The sequence below is a fragment of the Notolabrus celidotus genome, chromosome 4 (genome assembly GCF_009762535.1).
Source record: "Notolabrus celidotus isolate fNotCel1 chromosome 4, fNotCel1.pri, whole genome shotgun sequence".
NCBI lineage: Eukaryota > Metazoa > Chordata > Actinopteri > Labriformes > Labridae > Notolabrus > Notolabrus celidotus.
In genome coordinates this window covers 21,879,208-21,900,464 of record NC_048275.1, presented here as the reverse complement: position 1 = coordinate 21,900,464, position 21,257 = coordinate 21,879,208, and the positions used below count along the sequence as shown (strand labels likewise).

At 39.0% G+C, this 21,257-nt stretch overlaps 2 protein-coding genes across 15 annotated transcripts in view; both read left to right on the top strand.

The window, feature by feature from the left end:
* The first annotated feature begins 314 nt into the window (after nucleotides 1-314).
* thumpd2 (THUMP domain containing 2) lies at nucleotides 315-6,564 on the top strand. Its single transcript, XM_034682509.1, has 11 exons — nucleotides 315-564; nucleotides 1,136-1,274; nucleotides 1,447-2,109; nucleotides 2,238-2,371; nucleotides 3,085-3,162; nucleotides 3,325-3,377; nucleotides 3,506-3,593; nucleotides 3,912-3,983; nucleotides 4,344-4,458; nucleotides 4,925-5,045; nucleotides 5,287-6,564. Exons 1-11 carry the CDS (start codon nucleotides 454-456, stop codon nucleotides 5,606-5,608), a joined length of 1,896 nt encoding a protein of 631 aa, XP_034538400.1. The 5' UTR covers nucleotides 315-453; the 3' UTR covers nucleotides 5,609-6,564.
* A 567-nt stretch (nucleotides 6,565-7,131) lies between these two features.
* The window catches only part of LOC117811481 (mitogen-activated protein kinase kinase kinase kinase 3-like), a 52,766-nt gene continuing 38,640 nt past the window's right edge, over nucleotides 7,132-21,257 (top strand). For 10 of the 14 annotated variants that reach the window (XM_034681790.1, XM_034681785.1, XM_034681783.1 and 7 more), the window contains exon 1: nucleotides 7,146-7,374. In XM_034681790.1, the coding sequence (XP_034537681.1) occupies nucleotides 7,276-7,374 (99 nt within the window). In that variant the 5' untranslated portion in view covers nucleotides 7,146-7,275. Of the gene's footprint in view, nucleotides 7,375-21,257 lie in introns of all 14 variants that reach the window. The other 4 variants (XM_034681788.1, XM_034681789.1, XM_034681786.1 and 1 more) reach the window with 1 other exon arrangement.

The window sequence follows — 21,257 nt, the reverse complement described above, 5'->3', positions numbered from 1 at the left end:
AATTTGTCCTTTTGGATCCTCAGAGAGTAAGTCAACTTCTCCATTTTAAATATTTCCAAAATGATTCCAAACCAGTCATCCACTGTTGTTGCTGCTGGTTTAAGCCACCTTCTGGTGAGTAATCTTTAATTAAACAAAGTTACAGGACATGTAAATGTGAAAACAGTCAAAATGACCCCCTTGGCCTTTCTAGTGTTATTTATTCAGTCTATGGTTAAACTACATTTCAAGTTCCATTGAAATGAGTGTCTTTTCCATAGACTGTAAATAAAAAGGTCTTTTCCCACTGTCTAAGAGAGACCCCTGCCGGCCGATACTAGTCGGTGCAGCCTGTGACGTAGTTCCGTTTCCGGTGTAAACAAGCAATCCAATGTGGCGGCGGCATTTGTAATGAGAAGATACAGAAAACTTCAAACTTGAATATTACAGTTTGTTGACACATCATTCACCACTATGAGTGAACCGAGGAGTGAGGAGAGTATTATTCGATACTACTGCACCGCTGGTAACGGGATGGAGCGGTTTTTAATAGACGAGGTGAAGAAGAAGCTGTCAGCTAAAGATGTGAGTGTTTATATTACACTGTCCAGTAAGTAAGTAAACTTTATTTAGTATAGCACCTTTCACAGATAGTCACAAAGTGCTTTACAGAGAATCAATGTCGACAAGACAAATACAATGAGCAATAGATACGGTAAATTAAGAAAGCAGACAAAAAGACATCAAATTACGACGGAGGGTCGAAAGCCATAACAAACAAATGTGTCTTAAACTGCTTTTTAAAAGTCTCAATCGACTCAGCACAGTGTACTTGGGGCGGAAGACTGTTCCAGAGAGATGGAGCCACATGCTCAAAGGAACGCTCACCCTTGGTTTTAAGTCTGACACGAGGCACAGCAAGCAGACCCTGGTCTGAGGATCTGAGGAGTCTATATGCTGATATATATGTCACCCTCAACAGTTCAGTCATCAAAAGATCAGATATCAATGTCTCATAAAGGGTCATTTTACAAGACACTTGCAGATAAGACTTTTATCATTACGTCACTAAACATGGGATGAATAATTGTCCTTTTCCCAACAACATGAAGCCTTTAAACCCTTGCCCGCTCTTTTGTGGCTGTTGTGTGTTCAGGTTTGTCAGAAGCCAGGTAAAGTGCTGTTCAGCTCTTCAGCAGGCATGGACACACTCATTGAGCTGAAGTCTGCAGAGAGACTCTTCCTTCTGATCAAAGAAGACTCACCTGTGCAGCTGTCTGCCCACATCAGCCCAGGTAACAGCCTTACAAGTACAATACATGGATGCAGTACATGTGTTGAAGGCATGTAAGAATGCTTTTGCAGGTATTGAATTGTTTGAGCTTGTTTCTGGTATGCCTTCAATGTTGATCAGTTTGTATACATTTTAATTGACTTTTGTTTTGTGCTCTCTCTAACATTAAAAAGCAAAAGCCACCTCTGTGCTGCAGTCAAAACTGCTGGGTGACAAGATTCAGTGGACCAGTGCGTTAATGACCTGGAGCCGCCTGCAGGGGGAGCTGACTAACAAAAGGAGGACTGTAAACGCAACACTCTCTGCCCTGGGAGTGTCAATGAAGAAAGAGGAGGAGAGACACAGTAAGGATAGGACACAAGAAGAGGAGAAGTGCAATGTGAAGTCTACAAAAAGTACAGGGGAGCAAAGGGATGAAGAGGACAGGAGGCTGGGGAATGATGAACAAAATGGAAAACAGGCACACGAGAAGAAGAACAGGGATAAGGAAGAGACTGGTGCGGAAGGATTGAGAGAGACACAGAGAAAGTGGGAAGAAGAGAAGAATAGAGAAACCTCTGGTGAATCCGAGACTATCAAGGAAAAGAGGAAAAGGAATGAACATGATGATAAAGGAGAGGAGGGAAAGTGGGGTGTTACTCAGGACTCTTGTAAGAAGAATATCAAGAAAAGGAAGACTTCTGAAAAACAACAGGTGGAAGAGGAAGAAGAAGAAGGAGGAATTGCTGCAGGGTTTAACAGCTTTGTAAATAAAGGTGAACATGCAGTGACGTCGGGAATAAAATTAAATCCCAGAGACGATCGGAAGGAGTATTCTGTTTCAAATGAGGACAAAGGTAACAACCTTCATTTGCTTTCAGCTTTTATAACTTCAATATTTAAGGAGGACACCTGTTCATTTCTGTTTCAGGCCTTTTTGAAACCCTTTTTGTTTCTGTTTCATGTTTGCTTCCATGTGATAAAGAGAAGATGTATGGGGTAAGAGATCCGACTCATCTGGAATCCAGCTGCATCAAACCTGGGCCTCCCTTAGTCCCTGTCTCTTTCAGGATCAACTGCAAATGCACTGGATCTCTCTCCAGATACTTCAGCACACAGGTAGCAAATTCAAAAGTACATTGTATCTATAAGATGTTTACAAGTTATAGTTAGGCCTGCACAAAATTAGAAAATATACAGTACATTTTACAACTTAAAACATTCAATAATGTGATTAAATTTGGGATAAAAGATGATGCAATATTGTGATATGAAGTGTGACAAATAAACACATATTAAACAGTGTACATTTCCTCTCTGAATCCAAAGTCCAAAAAGCAATTTTTTGCACACTAGTTGCACAAATGAATCACAGGGTAGCTGATAGCTAGCTCTGACTTCATCTTCATCTGACTCCATTCAAACTGTATGAGAGTCTATTCATTACACCCGCTCTCCATCCAATGTGTACCCATGCTAACTTACAAAAAAATGCTTGTTTACATTAAATAATTTTCCTTATTGTAAGCAATACATCCAGGCCCTTTTTCACAGGTTTATTGTGAGTGCTCATATTAGAATATCAATGAAAAAATAATTTAGCTCAAATTTGATACAAGGACAAAAACACAAAAATCCCAGTCAGTTTGATTTTTCTGCAGGTTTGTGGACATCCTAATAGGGTGATAACTGGTTATATCATTAATTGGAAAAACAGGAAGTCAAACCGACTCCATATCTGTCAAAGTGTCAAGAAATTTTCATTCATACTCTATATAGTTCTGAGTTGCAAAAGTATCATATTTAAAAGATGTGTTTTGCATCAAACACAGGAGGTGAGCAGAGTAATTGGAGTTGGCCTAAACAGACTGATGGGCTGGAAAAGTGACCTGAAGAATCCAGAGCTGGAGGTACACCTTATTGCTATCTTAATATGTTTCCAGATTGCATTAATTTGTGCTGAGACAATTAAAATATAGGACATATTTTATTTCTGGAAATGACCTGAATGAATTTGCTCTCTTGTCTTTCCTTTCAAGTTAACAGCATCAGTTGTTTGCTCTTTTTTTCAGGTAAACGTTTATTTAAGTGATGACTACTGTCTACTTGGAATCCCACTGACCAGGTTATTGACAGATACAGACTCTCCAAATTAAACACCTGATAATAATGAGTTTAAATAAGCCTTTTTGCTTTTTAAAATTTGCTTGATAAGCAGTGCTAAGGTATTGGTCACCCGTGTCTGTCCTTCAGGTTACCGCTGGCTAACCGGAGCTACATCAAAACCACAGGACTGAGGTCCACTGTAGCATGGGCCATGGCCTCACTAGCTCAGATTCAGGTACTCATCTGCACGTCTGCTGTTTTATTGATACTTATGAAGAACTGATTTTATTATGTGTATGCTTTTCTTTGTAAGAATATCTGAATGATTAATTATAACAAGCAGGAGCCTTCCTTTTGTCTCTTTGTTTTTATTGTCTTGAAGAGCTTTTTATTTATTTATTTCAATCCCCCCAAAGAAAGGCAAGTTAACCCTCATATAATCTGGCTATTTTATTTCCCTGTGTGCTTAAACATTTAAGTGATGCTAAATTGCCCTTCTGTCACCGTAGCATAGTGTCCTGTTATCAACCAGTATGTATTATGTGTCTCCCAGCCAGGTTTCTGTGTGGTCGACCCCATGTGTGGAGGGGGAACAATCCTGATAGAGGCAGCACGGGAACACAAGGTTACGACAGAAATCTGTGCAGATTGGTCAAGAATAGAAATGCCTTAACTTTATATTTCTTATGTTTGTGAATTAAAAACAAAAACAAAAACAAAAAATGTGCACACAAAAACATGTAAAACAGTTCAGTCCTGGTACCTATGGACGGTTATTAATGAGACCTGTTGTTTGTGTCACACGTATATATAATTGTATGCACTAATTCATTTGATTTGTACTGTTTGATAATGATATTACAATTTCACTGACCTTCTGAGTATAAATATAAAGACATACAGCAGTTTACTTTTTGAGTATTCGAATGGGTGGAGTTTAAACACCACAAATGTAATCTGATTGATCATCCTCTGGTACATTCAGGCTGCCTGCTTCCTGGGCATGGACATTGATGATGGACAGCTGCAGAGGGCCAATGAGAACATAGAGTTTTCAGAGATGGGAAACAGGATACACCTGCTGAAAGCTTCTGCTTTGGGTAGGAAACTTTGCATACAACTTCCCTACAAAACCCTCACTGGAATCCTATTCAGAGTTTATTATTAGACATTTTTTACATTACCTCATTAAAATCAGTTTTCAAGCTGTAGTGTACTGTGTATTGTGTACACCATATTCGATGATAACCTAACCATTAACCCACACAAATATTTTACTAAGAAATATCAACTTCCTGTGAAACTCTTGCATCAAAATAAAGATAGCTCATTTTCAAATCAGAAAATCTGATTTGTCATCCTGTTATTATGTCACAATGTCTATTAAATCATGAATCTCATATGATGATGCCTTTTATATGCTAGAAATTGAACCTTTTATTTAGTTCTGGGGCTCCAAAGCAGCGGGTTTTGGAAGCTGCTGAGTGAGTAGGAGGTGTGAGTGAAGCCTGCTGTCATGTATTCAGTTACCTTTTGGCTTGTGTATCCTCCTCTGTGTGTGTACAGCTCTGCCTCTGCCCAGCGCCAGTGTGGATGCTATAGTCTGTGACCTCCCATTTGGCAAGAAGTTTGGCACAAAAACGGACATGGCTGCCAACCTGCCTCTCATCCTCACTGAGATGGAGAGGTTGGTGCCTCTGTGTGTCTGTTTTCATTGTGCTTATTTTGAATAGTTCAGTGAATTAGAAAATGTCACCATTGTTTCTGTGTGTTGGTTCATGTACTTTACAGATTTCTAACCCTATGAGTAAAATTGTGCAACAGACCAGGCCCTTAACAGAAATAAATGATAGTGTTACATTTATTATCTTCTTTTTAAAGTAAAGGAAACTCATTTCAGTCACTATATTCTTGTTTTTTTGCTCTAGAGTTCTTAGTACGGGTGGATCCTTGGTTCTCCTTTTAAGTCCTCAGTTATCCTGTCTCCTGAAAAAGTTCCTGGCACAGAAAGAAACTGGACTTACGCCTAACCATGAAACAAATTCTGCAACAGGGACAAAAGACTGCCCATCCTCTTCTCAATCTTCCACAAAGCAGGAGACTTCCCAAATCAACCAGGGAGTCAATCCCCCTCAGTCTGGACTGACCCACTGTCTGTGTCTCTCCTCCCTGAAGCACCAGGCTACTTTTAGGGTTAGCTTAGGTGTGATAGACGGCCTTATCCTCAAATATGTCAAGATGGAAACTTGATCAGTACGGGGTAAAGCAACATTTCAAAGTCAGTTACTTTTCTCAGTCCATTTCCTGATATGTCACACTTAGAAACACTCTTTCCTTTGTTTGAGTCCCTGCTGTTTTTCATCTGCATATAATGTAAAGAATTAAATGTTTTATTATTTTCTGACAATTGTACATGTTTGAGCTGTGGATTAAAAATTCTGTATTTCCAGGGGTACATTTTTGGTCCATATTCCTTTCCTGTATCTTTATAAGGGAAAAGAACAGTCGTACAGCTTTTGGACGAAGCCTTTAAGGACAGGTTCATTACGGTAACATTTATACTGGTATGTTCTTTTCAATGTTCATAAAATTCAAAACTGTCATTTGTAAACTCCTCTCTATCTTTGTCAAAAAGAAAACATGCTCACAAATAGTTTTTTTTTTGTTGTTGTTTTTAAAGGTGTTTTCCCCTTATATTATGTGGTATTTAAGTTTTTTTTAATCAAATATAACTCATATTGGAGAAAAACTTGTTTGTTTTGGAAGGTTTTTAGCCTCTATAAAAAATGTTGGTTTTGTTGAAACTTAGACACCACCCACACAGTGTATGTGAAATGTTTTCAACATAAACTACAGCACCCAAACCCATCAAATAATGATGCTCACTATTTTTTCCCCCTGGAAAACATTGAGTTAAATTCCACTAATGAAATAGACAAGAAATACATGGAATATATAGAGCCATCTTGTTTAAAGAGAAACTATAAAGTGCTCTGTACTGACACTATTGTTCAGGCTGGAACAGACTGAGTGGTCTATAGGCTGAATCACAATGCTGCCATCTGCTGCTGTTTAGCCCTGCTTAGCCCAGTTTTACATCAAGAGGACAAGGCTATTCTGGATTTAGTATTTTCATGCAATTCTCCATTAGCTAAACTTTAGGTGTTTATGCTGCCTGTGCAATAAAAAACATGTCTTCAAACTCATTGCATGGATACAATACTGTACAATTGTGCAGCACATATCTGGAACACACTCCATGAAAGCTGTAGGTCTGCTCCAACTCTCACCTCTTTTAAATCAAAGATTAAGACTTTTTTATTTGCCACTGCCTTCCTATCTTAGCTCATTTTAACTCACTTTAAATTAAAATTTGAATGTAATTTTTAATATATTTCTAATTTTCCTTTTCTTTTCTGTTTTATTATATTTGTCATTTTAATTATGTCGTTTTATGCCTGTCTGAATGTTTCCAATGCTTTTAATGTTTTAATGTAAAGCACATTCAGTTGCCCTCTTGTATGAAATGTGCTATACAAATAAAGCTGCCTTCCCTTGCCTTAGAAGCTGATCAATTTAAATAATTGGTATTGGTTCATATTTGGTGTTATTTTTTTCAGTTTTATTTTGTCTAAGTTTTATACATAAAGGTTGAAAACTGTATTCCCTACTGTGATCTATATTTTTATATTTCTATATTCAATTCAGGGGCTCCCTCTGCCCAGACTAGACTCTATGGAGGGGATACGCCATGATGTCCATTGCGCATGCCCAATGCGCAGTGGAAGCCATGTTGGAGCTACATTGGATTCGGGTTGGGATTTTCTGACGCCGTATGTTTTTCTACAATTATTTGTTTCCAAATATTGTTGGGGTTCGTGTACCGCGCGCGTTTAGCGCCGTAAGTGGCAGTGGAAATGATGAACTCCAGTGTCGACCTGTCCCGGAGGAATCCGCAGGAGGATTTCGAGCTGATCCAGAGGATAGGAAGCGGCACATACGGAGATGTGTACAAGGTAAAACTGCAGTGAGGGAAGCAGCCACACGGTTCCATTATCGGACACGGTTTTGTTACACATTGATTGCTTCGCTTTAAAGCTCATGACTATTTTAATAACAGAACACAACGAATTATTTAATCACAGTTAGGTTAGGAGCTACTACTTTCCGTGTTGATGTTTACAAACACTCATTGAACTAATGCTATCGTCGGACACGCAGCTGCTGTTAGTCTGTGTTATTGTTTTGGCTATTGTCTTGAATTATTTGACGTCACGTAACATCCAAGTTAACGTCAAAGAAATGCCCCTCTGCAGATTTAATGGAGGATTCTTAAAAATCATTAACACTTCAGATTATTGTTGATGCTGGATGTTGACGGACGGTTGAAGCTCGGGTGCTGAAATCAGATCCTGTCGAGCAGACAGCATTTTGTCTCAAAGTGTGTGAATTACACTGGTTTCGTGGTGACTTGCTGAAAAGCCGCAATCAATGGTCGTCCACTCAGTTATGCAGCTACCGTGAATATTTAAAAAGGAGGACAAATAGAGTTTTCTGGAGATATATGTGTAGCCACTAGCTGTCCGAGAACGGACGCAGTTAGCTAAACTGATAGCATCGGGAGGCTAACCAGGCTTTTAGCTGTTTCATGCGAACTGTGTGACAAAATAAAGAGACACTGGGGTGTGTTACCTGTGCGGGGACACAAAGGAGAGCAGACGAACACTCTCCGTGTTACTTTGAATTGTGTTATAGCAGATATTTTGCGGTATTGTTACAAGTGTCTCTGTTTTGCCGTGACACAGACTGACAGCTGCCTACTCGGATATTCAGTCAGGCTAAAGCGCTGGGCTGAGCAAGCTACACCAATAACCATAACATCCACACTGTCTGTTTGTATTAATTCACCTTTCCACCCTTATGTGCAGTATTTATAGGTGTTTAGGAACTCGAATGTGCATGTGTGTGTAAACAGTCTGATGTAAGTCACGTAACAGTTTTTGTATTTGGCCCTGCACTTTACAAAGGGCCTTCACTGATAGCACACAGCCTGCATCCTTAAGGAAAGGAAGTTCCTGAAAACACAGCTGCACCACACTCACATCAGGTTTTAACATGTTTATTTTATGCATCATACTAAAGGTTCTACAATGGTCATATAAATAAAAACCTAGTTGAATAAAAACAAGAAATAAAGCAATGCTGTCACACTTTATGTAAAATGTAAAGCATCACTTCAAACAGTAAGGAGACTGCTGCTGGACCTGAAAGCAAACCAGTATGCAGGATGGTGTTGCTGCTATAAATCTACAGCAGAGTACCTCTGACTAGGGCTAGGCGATAATTAAATAACGACAATTATGGTGATATGAATGTTCTCAATATTTAATATCTCAATGTTTAATCTTGATCTTTTTAGGGAGCCCTTTTAACATCTGACAAGGAACTATGGATGTAAACTAGCCTTTTGGCTAACTCTGGCATATTTACAGAAGTGTTCATTAATATGCATGGTCCTTTTAAATAATAAATAAATGAATAAATAAATAAAATATTAATGTAACAAATGTCCGATACAAAATCGATATATTTAAACACCCGTAATCCATTGTAACCTTAAAAGACAGTGCACTACTCACAACAATACTCAATAACCTGATACACAGCATACAATGGGATGTATTTTTGTTGTAAATTTAAAGCAAAATATGTAAATAACCTCAATCTGAGACAAATAAGAATCTACAAACTAAAACTTCACAAAAATCTAGTCTTACACAAAATACCTGCTTCCTGATAGCACCGTCAGAAAAGAGCGATTCAAGAAGCTTTTCAGAGAACTAAATTTATAAAACTTTTTAAAATCTGCCTTTAAATTTAAATGAAATCATGATTTGATATTTAGCGTGATAATTATCAATATCGACTGATATGAAAAACTTTATCGCGACAACTTCTTTTTCAGTATCCCAGCTCTACATCTGACACGAGGAAAGACCTTCTTAAATGTTATTTTCACACCATATAGTATGATTTAAAGAAAAGTAAACTACTTAATATGTCAAACATGTTGTGAGGTTATGTAAGGATGCCTCATTCTTGCTGTATCAGCCTTATCTGTTTATATCTCTATAGTATATCAGTCAGGCTATGTAAGTTAAACAACAACACACTTAGCACTGTGGTTGTTTGTATCTCACTCACTCTGTTGAGGAATTTAATTTCACCACAGTGTGAGGGAGAGGCTTCTGTCAGACTGAAGCTTTATTGAACACTTTAATAGAACTCAATGCTGTCTGGTTAACCTCTAGGCTTTTTGTAGTTACACAAATGTAAAAAGTATCCTAAAGATTAGAGATATGGATGATATTCAGCCTTTTAATCACCTCAAAAATATTTATCAATCTCTTCTTTCCTTTTTTTGTGCATTGGTTCCCTCCCTGCTGTAGTTGATCTGGTTTGTTTCTAATTTAGGTTCAGTATCTTGCCTTGTTGTAGACACACAGGTCTGGCAGGACCTCTTCAGCAGGCCACCAGCTCAGAGCTAACCTGTCACAAACATTACACAGCAGAGGTGATTATTTTCATCTATTTTACATATTCATTGCAGGATTATAACAGAAATTCTTCCAAAATTGCTCTGAATTGACAGCTAATTCTTTATTCTGTACAGCTGATATACTGAAGAAAAAAAAAAACAACAGTTATTATGAAGCAGATGCTGATGATCATAGCAACAGGGGTTTTGCCAAGGGGCACTTTCGGGGATCAAACCTGATACCTCTGGTTTAAAGGAGGTGCTTCTAAGCAGCAGGCCACTTGGTAAACCTCACTGAGTGATGCCTATATTTGGTTCTACCGCTGTGTGAAAATCTGTGGCTTGGATAGGAATGTTTGAGCAGGAAACAAAGTGTGAACTGGAGCTGGCTTGTTTTCTCCTCTGTTTGTGGCTCTTCCTCTCTGCTTCTATCAGTCAGAAACCAAAGGAGGATTGGCTCACAGTGAGACCAGCCCCTTGGACAGAATATCACAGGTTTCGATCCTCAAAAGAGAGCGCCTGTCGGTCACAGTAAGCTGGTATCTCTGAGTTCTGTTTGCTAGCTTACAGGATTTTTTGAGCTAGTGACACTCTGCGCTGATAGGTGAATAAAACCAGGACGTCTTCTTGAGAAAACTCAGGCCAAGATTCTGCTATTTCTGTCTGGACTGCATCCTTAGAGGAGTGTGAAACACCTCATCAGCATTCAGAGAATTCAGTAGCACCAAAACACTCCATTGAAACCCCGACCAATGATTTTCTAAAGTCGCTCCTTAAGGCAGGGTGACATTTACAGACACCCCTGAGGCTGTTTAATAAAGAAAAGAAAGTAAAGCATGGAAGGCTTGGTGCAATTCATCAATGTTTCATGCAGATTATCAACACACTCTTGTAGTTTGATCTTTAATAAGATAAAATCTCAATAAAGACAGAAATCCGTTCCGGATTGAGATTTCTTCCAGAACGATCCCTGAAATACTTTACAGTAGCAGCTGAGCAGCAGAGTCCAGGGTAAATCACTCCAACAGGTCATGTCCACATGTGATTAAGTCTTCCTCAAGACAGATCATTAGCTAAGTGTCAATATTGGGGGATAGCCAGTCTACTTCTCTTTTACTGGAGGTGGCAGCAGCACTGAGTGATTTCCAATTTTGAGACATCAAGGCTGCTTTGTGCAGAAGGAAACGGTTTGATTCACAAGAATCTTCCAAAATAATGCCAGTGAACTGCACTGCACTGCATACTTATTATTACCTGATCTCACTTCTGTGTGACACTTTCAACCAAGAAGCATAAAATACAAGAGAAGAGACGTCAGCACTCTAAAAAGGGCTTTTTTAGGGATACCATTTGTATCGATTTGTCAATTTCTGTGGGTGTAGTGGAGGTGAAATAGCTCTCTTTCTTTTGCAGTCTCACTTAGTCATTTAAACTGCTTCAAACAGCTTAAAGAAATACCAGGATCAGCTTTGTATTTTGCTCTGTAGCCGTAAAAAAAACGGCTTCAATAGCTACCCTCACCTTCTCTCCGAGGACCCAGCACACGCCGAGTATTTACCAACACACAGCAGAATCTGACGTAACTAACTGATGTTGTTGAAATAGGATGGCCGGCTCGTTCATCTCAAGGTGATAGCGCTTGTGGCTTCAGACTGAGGAAGTGTAGAGGCAGACAAAGAGGGTACAGATCAGTTAATGACAAATCAGTTTCAGCAGCAGCGGTGTGTGTGCTCTGGAAACGACCCAGCCACCTGGGTATTTTTGGAGTTTACATAAGGGGCGAGCAATGCAACTGGTCTTCATTTGTGCTGGCAGTAAGCTAGATATCACAATGATGGCATGGTAACTTGAGCATGAAATTAATATGAAGGAAATAAAAAATAAAAAAAGCAAGTGTGGCAATACTTAGAGCAGAATTTCTTACTTAAATCCTTTTAGACTGTATCAACATCTAACGTTGTTACAGATTAAACACGTATATGTACCCTGGTTTGAATCAGATGCTCCTTAAAAGCTACAGAAGCCTTCATCACTACAGTCTATCATAGGCCACGGTTACATGATGAATTTCAATTCGGAATTAATTATTCAGAATTAAATAATTCAGAATTAAAGTATTCTCTTTTGTGTTTACATGGAAATAGTAATTCCAAATTGAGGTTTACATGGAAAACACGTTTAATCGTCTTTATTCAATTCCGCTTAAAGTCTGGGGGTTAGGAAGGGTTCTGATTGGACAGGGGCGGGCGTGACGTATTTACGTCTACCGGAAGGAAACAGACTCCAGTTCCTGCTTCTTTTATTTTCGGTTACAACATGGAGGACCACACAATAAATACAACTTTCGCTTTGATTTTGATTATAGTTTTAAATAAGCAGCTCGACACAAACATGCTGCTTCACTTTCGTCAGCTGAGGAGGAGAGGAGAGATAGAGGACCGGAGAAGGGAGGCGGAAGACCGTACTTTTGACGGTACAGCTTTAAAAAGGTCCACATTTTTAATGTTCCATCCATCAACTCTTTACATGATATCCATTTCTTCTAAGGCTCCTATTAAATAAATAGTCTCGGCTCAAGTCCAACGCTTGCTTCGGGCGGCCATCCTGAAATATGTGCCCGCCAGCACGGAATATGTGTGTCATCGCGACAGGAAAAGGGAACAAGCATGCGCAGAACGACCGGGATTAATTTAAAGCAGAATGAACGTATACATGATCGAGGAATTATTCAATACAGATTTAAAATCAGAAAAAACAGCCACTTACTTCGGATTTAAGTTTAATTCGGAATGGTCATTTTCATTCGTAATTAGGTGTTTACATGGTCATTTTAAATCTTTTAAAAGAGGATTTAATTCTAATTCTGAATTAAAGAGGGATTAAAAGTCGTAGCCATAGATGCCGTATTTACTGACTGTCTGTTTATGCATTTACACACTTCCAGTATGTTTTATTTAAGGCTGATGTAGTTAACAGCGGTCAAAGTGGTGTCACTCACTATTTCCTCTGACCAGACCTCAGTGTGTGTGGCACAGCTGGGCAGCCATGCTCCAGGAATGCAGGACTCCTCACTTCCTTCTTGTGTGTGCGTGTTCAATTCATGTCCTATTGTTCCACCAACGCACAGCGCACACACTCTCACGCGCACACAACCAGATGATTGTATTTCCACATGCATAGACACACACATGCACAGATGGCTGCAGAGTCACAATCAAACCATCCTGTTTTGGTCGCTGTTCCTCCAGTTGTTTGCTTGCTTATATCGGTAACTGTAGTCCTCGTCCTGGCTCTCTGGTTTGGAGTACGGTTCATGTTCAGCGCAGGAATTTGTCTCGGCGCCATCGGTGCTGTGACATATTGAAAAGTTGCATGGTTACACAGTAGTTAATAACACAGTGTAGTGGCAAGGGGCAAAACCAGATGTACAAGTGTATATATAGCCCTCTGAAGTCATTTTACATTCATTAACTCTATATTTAGGAATCATTATCCACAGAATACTCAATGATTGCAAAATGTATGCCAAGAAAAGCCATTAATATACGGCGTGTACAGTTCAGACTCAGGATGGTAGATCACTTCTCTGCAGGATGGGTCGACACAAGGGACGAGAACAGTCATGGTCTGGCAGGTGAAGTCTCCTCCCCCACACGTTTATACTGAAGCATGTTGCTGCATTTGAGTGGAAAAACCTCAACTCAGCAGCTTTTACTCTCCAGCTACTGAAGAGCTGCTGCTGTCAGTCACCAGGATTGATTTCAGAGTGATCTCAGAGTGAAAGGCCTCTGACAGACAAGAGTGGTCATAAAACACCTCCCACCATGCATTCATTGGGTAGCTTTCAACCATTTTTGCATGAGGGTAGGGGGTGTTTGTGGCTGATTGTCTTTCTGATGAGCACTCCAGTATACTGTAACCCAGGGGTCAAACTCTTTTCAGTTCAGGGGCAACATACAGCCCAAGTTGATTTGAAGTGGGCCGGACCAGTAAAATCATAACATAATAACATATAAATAATGAAAACTTCAAATGTTTCCCTATGTTTTAGTGCAAAAAAAGTACAAGTACATTCTGAAAATGTTCACATTTAATGAACTATTATTCCACAAAAACAGCTGTTGTATTTTTGCCATGATGAGTCTCATAGTGGGCCGAATATTTTACTCTTTAAGCCCTGAAACCTGCTGCGAACACACCAAGCACACACACAGGTTTCCCATTAACCTGACACAGAGTGTAATGTTAACAGCAAAAGAACAGATGGATTATTATAATGAAGAAGGTAAAGTTGACCATTTTGGACCCCACAGCTCCAGCAGGAACAGTTTGCCTGCTGGACAGTGTTGTATGCAGGGGTGTAGTGCTAGTCTTAGTAGTTAGTGGATCACCTTATAGTGCTCTAAAAAGTATTTAGGAATCTCAAGGATTGTGCAAACAGCAAGAATCTATTTTCTCACTTTGAGAAAAAAACTCCTGGGAAAAAATAGTGCCACTCCGTCAGCACTTTGATTTTATGCGACCCCCAGAGGACAAATCTGAAATAGTAGTAACTTTTATTGAAAAATTGCAGTTAATGTCTTCTCTGTAATTTTTTCACTTTGCAAAGTCGTTCCGCGTGCCGGATTGGAACCTCTGGCGGGACGGTTTTGGCCCACGGGCTGCATGTTTGACACCTCTGCTGTAACCTATTGTCATTGGCTACTACAGTTGTTGTTTCTTCTCATCCCCTAGCTAAGTGTACTGGATTCTCTGCAGCACATTCAGCAATCACATATCTCTTTACCTGGTTTTACAATGTATAATATTCTCTCTTAAATGATTAAAAAAGGCCTTTTATGGCTTTTGCACAGTCATATCAGAGAAGTTATAGACATTTTCAATTTTCATTTTCACTCACACATTCAGTATATCAGCATCTATCTGTAATAAAGGTTGTTCCTTAGATGCAGCCTGAAATGTCAGCAAGTAGGCGAGTCAGTGCCTCAATTAAATACCAAGTTTTATTAGCCCCACCTAAAAAATCAATAACAAACAATAACAGTGCAGGCTGATGTAATGTTATCCAAAAGCTGAAATGTTTTTTTTGCTAACAGTGTGTATTATTTTTACTGGTAACAGTGTAACATATGGGCCAACACTTAACCCTATGTAGCATGAGACATATTTAAACACTATTTTAAAAAAAAACTTAAATGACAAGGACTTGAAAAATAGTTGTTTATTCAAACGGAAGCCACAAATTGCAAAAGAATGCAGATCAATTTTGATATGTTTCAACCAGCTATCATCTTTTAATGAAAGTCACTTTATGAATGACCAAATGCTGTGAAAGACACAAACAATAAGTACTGTAACAGTGTCATCACTCACATAGTTCTGTCATCTCACAGAAGTATTAATTATCATGTGTACACATAGTTATACATTCACCCTCTATTACAGACAGCAACACATTTCATAAGTTTTTCCACTTTATGCCTTTTTCAATACCATCTCCAGGTCTGAAATATAGTTATCGATGTCAAGCTGTTTATATGACCTGACTCTAGCCTCTAATTATGTACTCCTACCTCTGTGTCTCTCTCTGCCCTTGTGGCAATAATGCATTTATCCTTTGTCTGGATCCTTTCATTATCAATAAGTATTCTTCTGCCTCATCTACTGACTTTGATAAGTGCTGCCTCCACATAGTTGAAATGTCATTAAAAATGACAATTTATCAAGTTCTGTCCTTGAAAACTTCTTTATGAAAACACCGTCAGACTCTGAGGCGTCCGTTTGCTCACAACATGCAGGAAAAACTTTGTGCTACGTACTAATCTTGCGAGACAGTTTATCACCTTGACAAGAGATACTGTCACTCTTAGTGTCGCGAGATCCCGTGCAGTGAGCTCGTTACACCCTTAGTGGTATGTGAACATCAGTATGTTGGGAATTAGGGGAATTTTGTCTCTGAAATTGATACCTGTAAAGACCTTAAAAGTCCTATATAGGTCAAGCTCTTTATGAAATATAGAGCTGTGTTATATCGATGAGTTTTAAGCTGTCTAACTCTCTGATCTGGGCTTCCATTTTTTCCTTTCTGTCCTTTTATTTATTGTTTAAGATATATTTATCTTTTCTGCAGAAGACAACACGATGTTGGCTAACACCCAAATATCTCTCTGTCATTGTCTGATGGTGAATGCTCTTGAGGAATCTGTCATCATAACTAGAAGCCGCCTCATTACAAAGAAAGCAGGAAGACATTAGGTCTTTGAGGCTTTTTTTAACAGCACCTTTGTGTTCCTACCTGAGCCCTGCTACAGCTCTGCTGCTGAACCAGTTCACAAAATCTTGGCACCATGTAAACTACAATTGTCAAATCCTATTTTGAGATTGTGTGCTCTTGTGATGGAGCGCTCAAACCCTGACTCGGGTTAAAAAACTTCTTAACACCATCCAAATGCATATCAAGAAACATTTATGTTAACAGTGAAAAGTACCAGGAATATATTTATCTGCTGTCTGATCTTGTGTCTACACCATACCTACACATTCAAAGTGTTAGGGTGGGTCAGTGTAGCAGGAGTGTGTGAAGTGTGTGCTGCCATGTGACTGTGCAGGTCGACACAACATGTAGATACCGTTCGTTCAAAGGCAGAAACAGACACTTGAACATGTGCAACACTAACTTCTTCTTCTACAACTTAATTTTGTTTAGTAGCAGGGTGATCTTGTGCCTCCTGCATTGAGTCGTCTTGCTTGCAGCAGAGCTCCGGTGCAGTGATTTTCTGTCAGCCCAGTTAAGTTGCATTTGAAACAACAGAACATTTTATTACCTCTGACAGAGCCCGTAGCCTCCTCCATGAACAAGGCCTTTTTTTAATTCCTAATCCTGGATTAAATGACTCTGCCGGGTGGTCGAATTTGCATTATAAAGAAGAAGGATTTGAAATAAGAAGTTACTTTGCTAAATTGTAGTGGCCCTAGGAGCTTTTGGATGATTCCGGTGAGTGTGTTAGTGAGCGTACGTTAGAGCGCATTTATGGGTGTTCTGCTTGAGTGAGTGGGCTTTTAGTTAAAAGACAGGTGCATTCATTAAAACACTTGATTGCAGGCAGCTTCTCGCCTCACCTGTTCCCTCCTGGGGCCCTGTGTTTATTAAAGGCTGAGCTGTGACGCTGTCTCAAGTAAGCTTCTAGAGAAAACAAGCTGCAGAGTTGTTTGTTCACTATTTTGAGTAAAAACACCACCACTGAATGAACTCTGCTTTTTAACGCTCAGTTGTCATGCAAATGAAAGTGTCTTTCACAACAGTGGTGGCCATCATCATTGAGAAGGGATGCATGTGATGACCTCTATTGTAGTTGATTAATTTGTTGATCAATGTCTTTGAGATAATCTAATCAGTTAATCAATCAACCAATCAATCAATCAATCAATCAGTTTTTCCAGAAGCCACATATCAATGGCTGTTTTCTTTTACTTCATGAGGTTAGATTATACCAATAATGCCCCCTTGCTGTTATTCAACATGTTACTTGGCTACAAATAATCTTGTTTAAAGAGGTGGACAGTCTAAAGGTCAATATTGTGCAGTTACACTTGGAGAAATTGTTAAAAAAATATATAAAAAAGTGTTGGTATGTAGCTTAGAACCGAGTCAGTTAACCAGGATAGTTTTAAGCATATATTTTTGTATAATGCAAATAAACCAGTATTATAGCAGCCATGTTATATTTTGTAGGGCTGGCTGTGGTGATGGGGACCACTGAGATATCTTTTCAGGGGGCCCAGAAGTCCTGGCGACGCCCCTTTCTACGTATAAAGCAATGCTATTATTTCCTTCATTCCCGTTATGATGGACCAATCATAGCTAATCTCCAATCCTCCGTCCTGATTGGTCGAGTTGCGGCCCCACTACGTCGCCCTGATTAGCTGGGAAGCCACTACTTCATGATAGAGGCTCGCACAACGATCTTTTGTGGGCTGGATTACGGGAGCAGAAAGGGGTGGGGTAGTGTTGACATTCAAAATCTCTCTTCGAACTGATGTTTATATCACGACTACCAACAGCAGCTTTAAGATGCCTTTAAAAAAAGTCAAATTTTAAGAAGTCATAGACAGATTAATTTGATAAATGACAATTAATAATTACAGCTTTATTGTTAACCCTATAGTTCAGGGAGAGAATCAAAAGATACAAGTCTGAAAGAGATTTTTGTTTCAGTGCTTTGAAGAGAATGTTTCAGAAATGACAACAAAGTGTATCCTCTTGAGCCCAGTGTCAGTTTGTTCATAAACATCTTGATGTATAATATTTTAAGGCTCTTAACCAAAGTAAGGGAAAATTATATCTTTAAACTTACAACAAGGAGTGAAGATGATTCATGTGGCTGTAGTGACGTCACATTTCAGAAATGAGTATCACTATGTGCCGTTATTTTATGTTAATGAGTGAAGTAAAAACAAAGAAAAGGCCAACATGACCTTAGCTAATGGGTGTCTTTAAGGTCACAGTAGCATGTTTTTTCAGTGGGAAAGTCACCTTAAATCACCTCATATCTCTTGGAAAAATCTTGTCCAGGGAACTGAGTAACCAACTGTTGCTTTTATTGTCGCCCCTGGGTGGTTTAACACCAACGCTCCCTGCAGAAGGCTCTGGTTCTACAGGGCTGCTCCTACATGTGTGTTTGTGTGTGTGTGTGCCCCCCTCCTCCAGGCTATTGTTAGGCTCACTAATAGCTGTTGTATTCTTTCTTATCAAATAAGGACTTGATAAGGTCAAGACACAGATTGATGAATGTGTGCTGATGTCATATAACCAAGGGGAGTTTAGTGGGAAACTTTTCCTAGCTGTCCTGACAATTAAGAGAAGAGGTGACCAGGAAGATGACATAGTTATTGTGGTGTTATCAGCTGCATTAGATACTTGAGTCTGATTGGTCAAAACCCCCAACAATGGTGTTTTATTTCTCTACAGCACAGCCTTGCCAGGGTAAAACTGATCCCATGCATCCAATGAAATATTCATGGAAAGGCATCCAGCACATTTCACCTCTGTCTGTTGACACTGTGGCAAAAACATTAGATGGATAAACAACATAAAGGATACTTTTAATATCACTTTTAATTGGTATGGCGAGCATACAACTTTACATAGGTGGTAAATGGCTGACTAGTCACCTGCAAAGACAAGCAAAAGAGAGGAAACAGTGCGGAAACAGCGAGGAAGGTTAGAAGACACAAGGAGCTGAGCAGAAGCGACATCTACTAAATCAAAGGAGAGGACTTCCAAATTATATCAGACGGACACAAAGTGAACACAAAACAGAACCATTAATGGACTTTGGCAGAGTTAAAGGAGTGGTGAAGTAAAAGAAAATGTCAGATGACTTTTAAAGTTACATGAGAAGGCCTGTTCTTTTGATTGTTCCACAAAAACACTACCAACTGTGGAAGTATCAGGATAATTGTTTTAGATTAATAAATAAATAAGTTTTGAATCAATGAAATCATCTGTTCTCTGGCTCTGCTGGGTGGATGAATTTGCAGTATAAAGAAGAAGGATTTAAAAGAGTTAAATCATTTGTTATTTTAAAACCAGAAGTATAGACAGGCTATCTGTAATTTTAGAACGAAGAACACCAGGATCCCCAAGGTCACTGGAAGGTATAAAGGCCCGGATAGAAAAGATAGGATTTGTAACCTTTGTCACGATTATGTGCGGGCGATGAGTACCATATTTTGTTTAAATGCAGGAACACAAGCATTCTGAATAATTAGAGAGGTTCATACCCAGGTATTATTTCAAACGTCCCTCTATGTTTAATTTAATTCTACTTTTGCAATCAGATAAGCCAAACTTATCTGTAAATTAGGGGCTTTTCTGAAGAATGTCCTTCCTTTGTTTAAGTAAGATCTGCTGTACTCGAACCATGCCGTGTGCCATCATTGTATTGTTTTTTGTTATTTGTAATTTATGTTCTGCGGCTCCATACCATGTGATCATGGTCTGAGCATCAAATTAAAATAAAATGAAATGAATCATCTTTAAATCAATATTTTCTGTCAACTTGTATTTAGCTAGTAGCCAGGTGGTGAGCTTCAGGTCAGGGTCCTGCTCACCCGGTCAGGATTCCAATCTGCCATAAAAACCCACTGGCTAAACATTTTCACTTCTAAAACTACATTTTCCACATTTTTAATATGAACGAACATTATTGAAGGAACGCTTTCCCTAACAAAACTAAGCATCATTAACTAACTTACTCAGGGTTCCCACGCGTCCTGGAAAACATGGAAAACAGTTGACCAGTTCTCCAGTACTGGAAAAGACCTGGAAAATGGGAGAAAAAGTCAAATGTCCTGGAAAATCACGTATTGTCCAGGAAAATTATTCCAACATGACTGCGTGCGACCTGACACAATTAAAAAACACATCCCCATTCATTAAAATTTAGAGTTCAAAACTTCACTGAAAATGTCCTGGAAATGTCCTGGAAAATGGTCTCTGGAAAAGAGTGGGAACCCTGCTTACTTCATATGATAAAAGAAAAGTTTAATTAAGTAAATCTATTCGGATATTTTTTTAAGGAAAATGTCCAGACAGAGTTATATGCTGTACTGTACTGTACTGTACTGTACTGTACTGAATTATGCTGTGGGAAGACCTAGTCTTTGTGAAGGAATCAGAAATGAATAGTCATCTGAAAAAAGTCAAGTTACAAATTACCACCGTCATATATTAGAATTCAAAATACTGTGTTGTAAACCGTTTAATGCAAAAGGCAGAAATTGGCTTCATGTGCATGCAGAACTCGGCTATAAATAAGGGTACATTGAAGCACATCATATTATATTCAGTCTGGATGCATTACAACATAATACAAGCTACTTCAAGAGAGGGGCCAGTTACTTAGTAGTGAGGCTGAATCAGGTCTAAACAAACTAATATAATAATCTGGGATGAGCTGAAGTAACAGCTTTTTAAAAAATGGCTGTCCTTTCTGATTAACATATTAAATGTGCTACTTAGAGAGCTGTTGTATAATCTAAGTCTCTGCTAATTTCCATCTTCAGCAGTAGAAAAGTAAGACAGTTAAGTTAGTGATCCCTCAGACACAAACTCATGACCTGAGATGACTCGTCTCTGTTGCAACATCCACTCCACTGACATGACCTCTGACCTTTAAATAAGTCAGTCAATCAGACAAGTCGCTTGCCCAGACTTGACCTTACAGGACTTACCAGCTGGCCGGATTAACTGTAAGCAGCACAGGTGGTAGTAAGTGAATGAACATTAATTCACTTATAGAGTATCAAAGTCAGACAGCTCCTCTTTTGTTTTCGTTTGCAGCCCATTTAAGCTAAGTG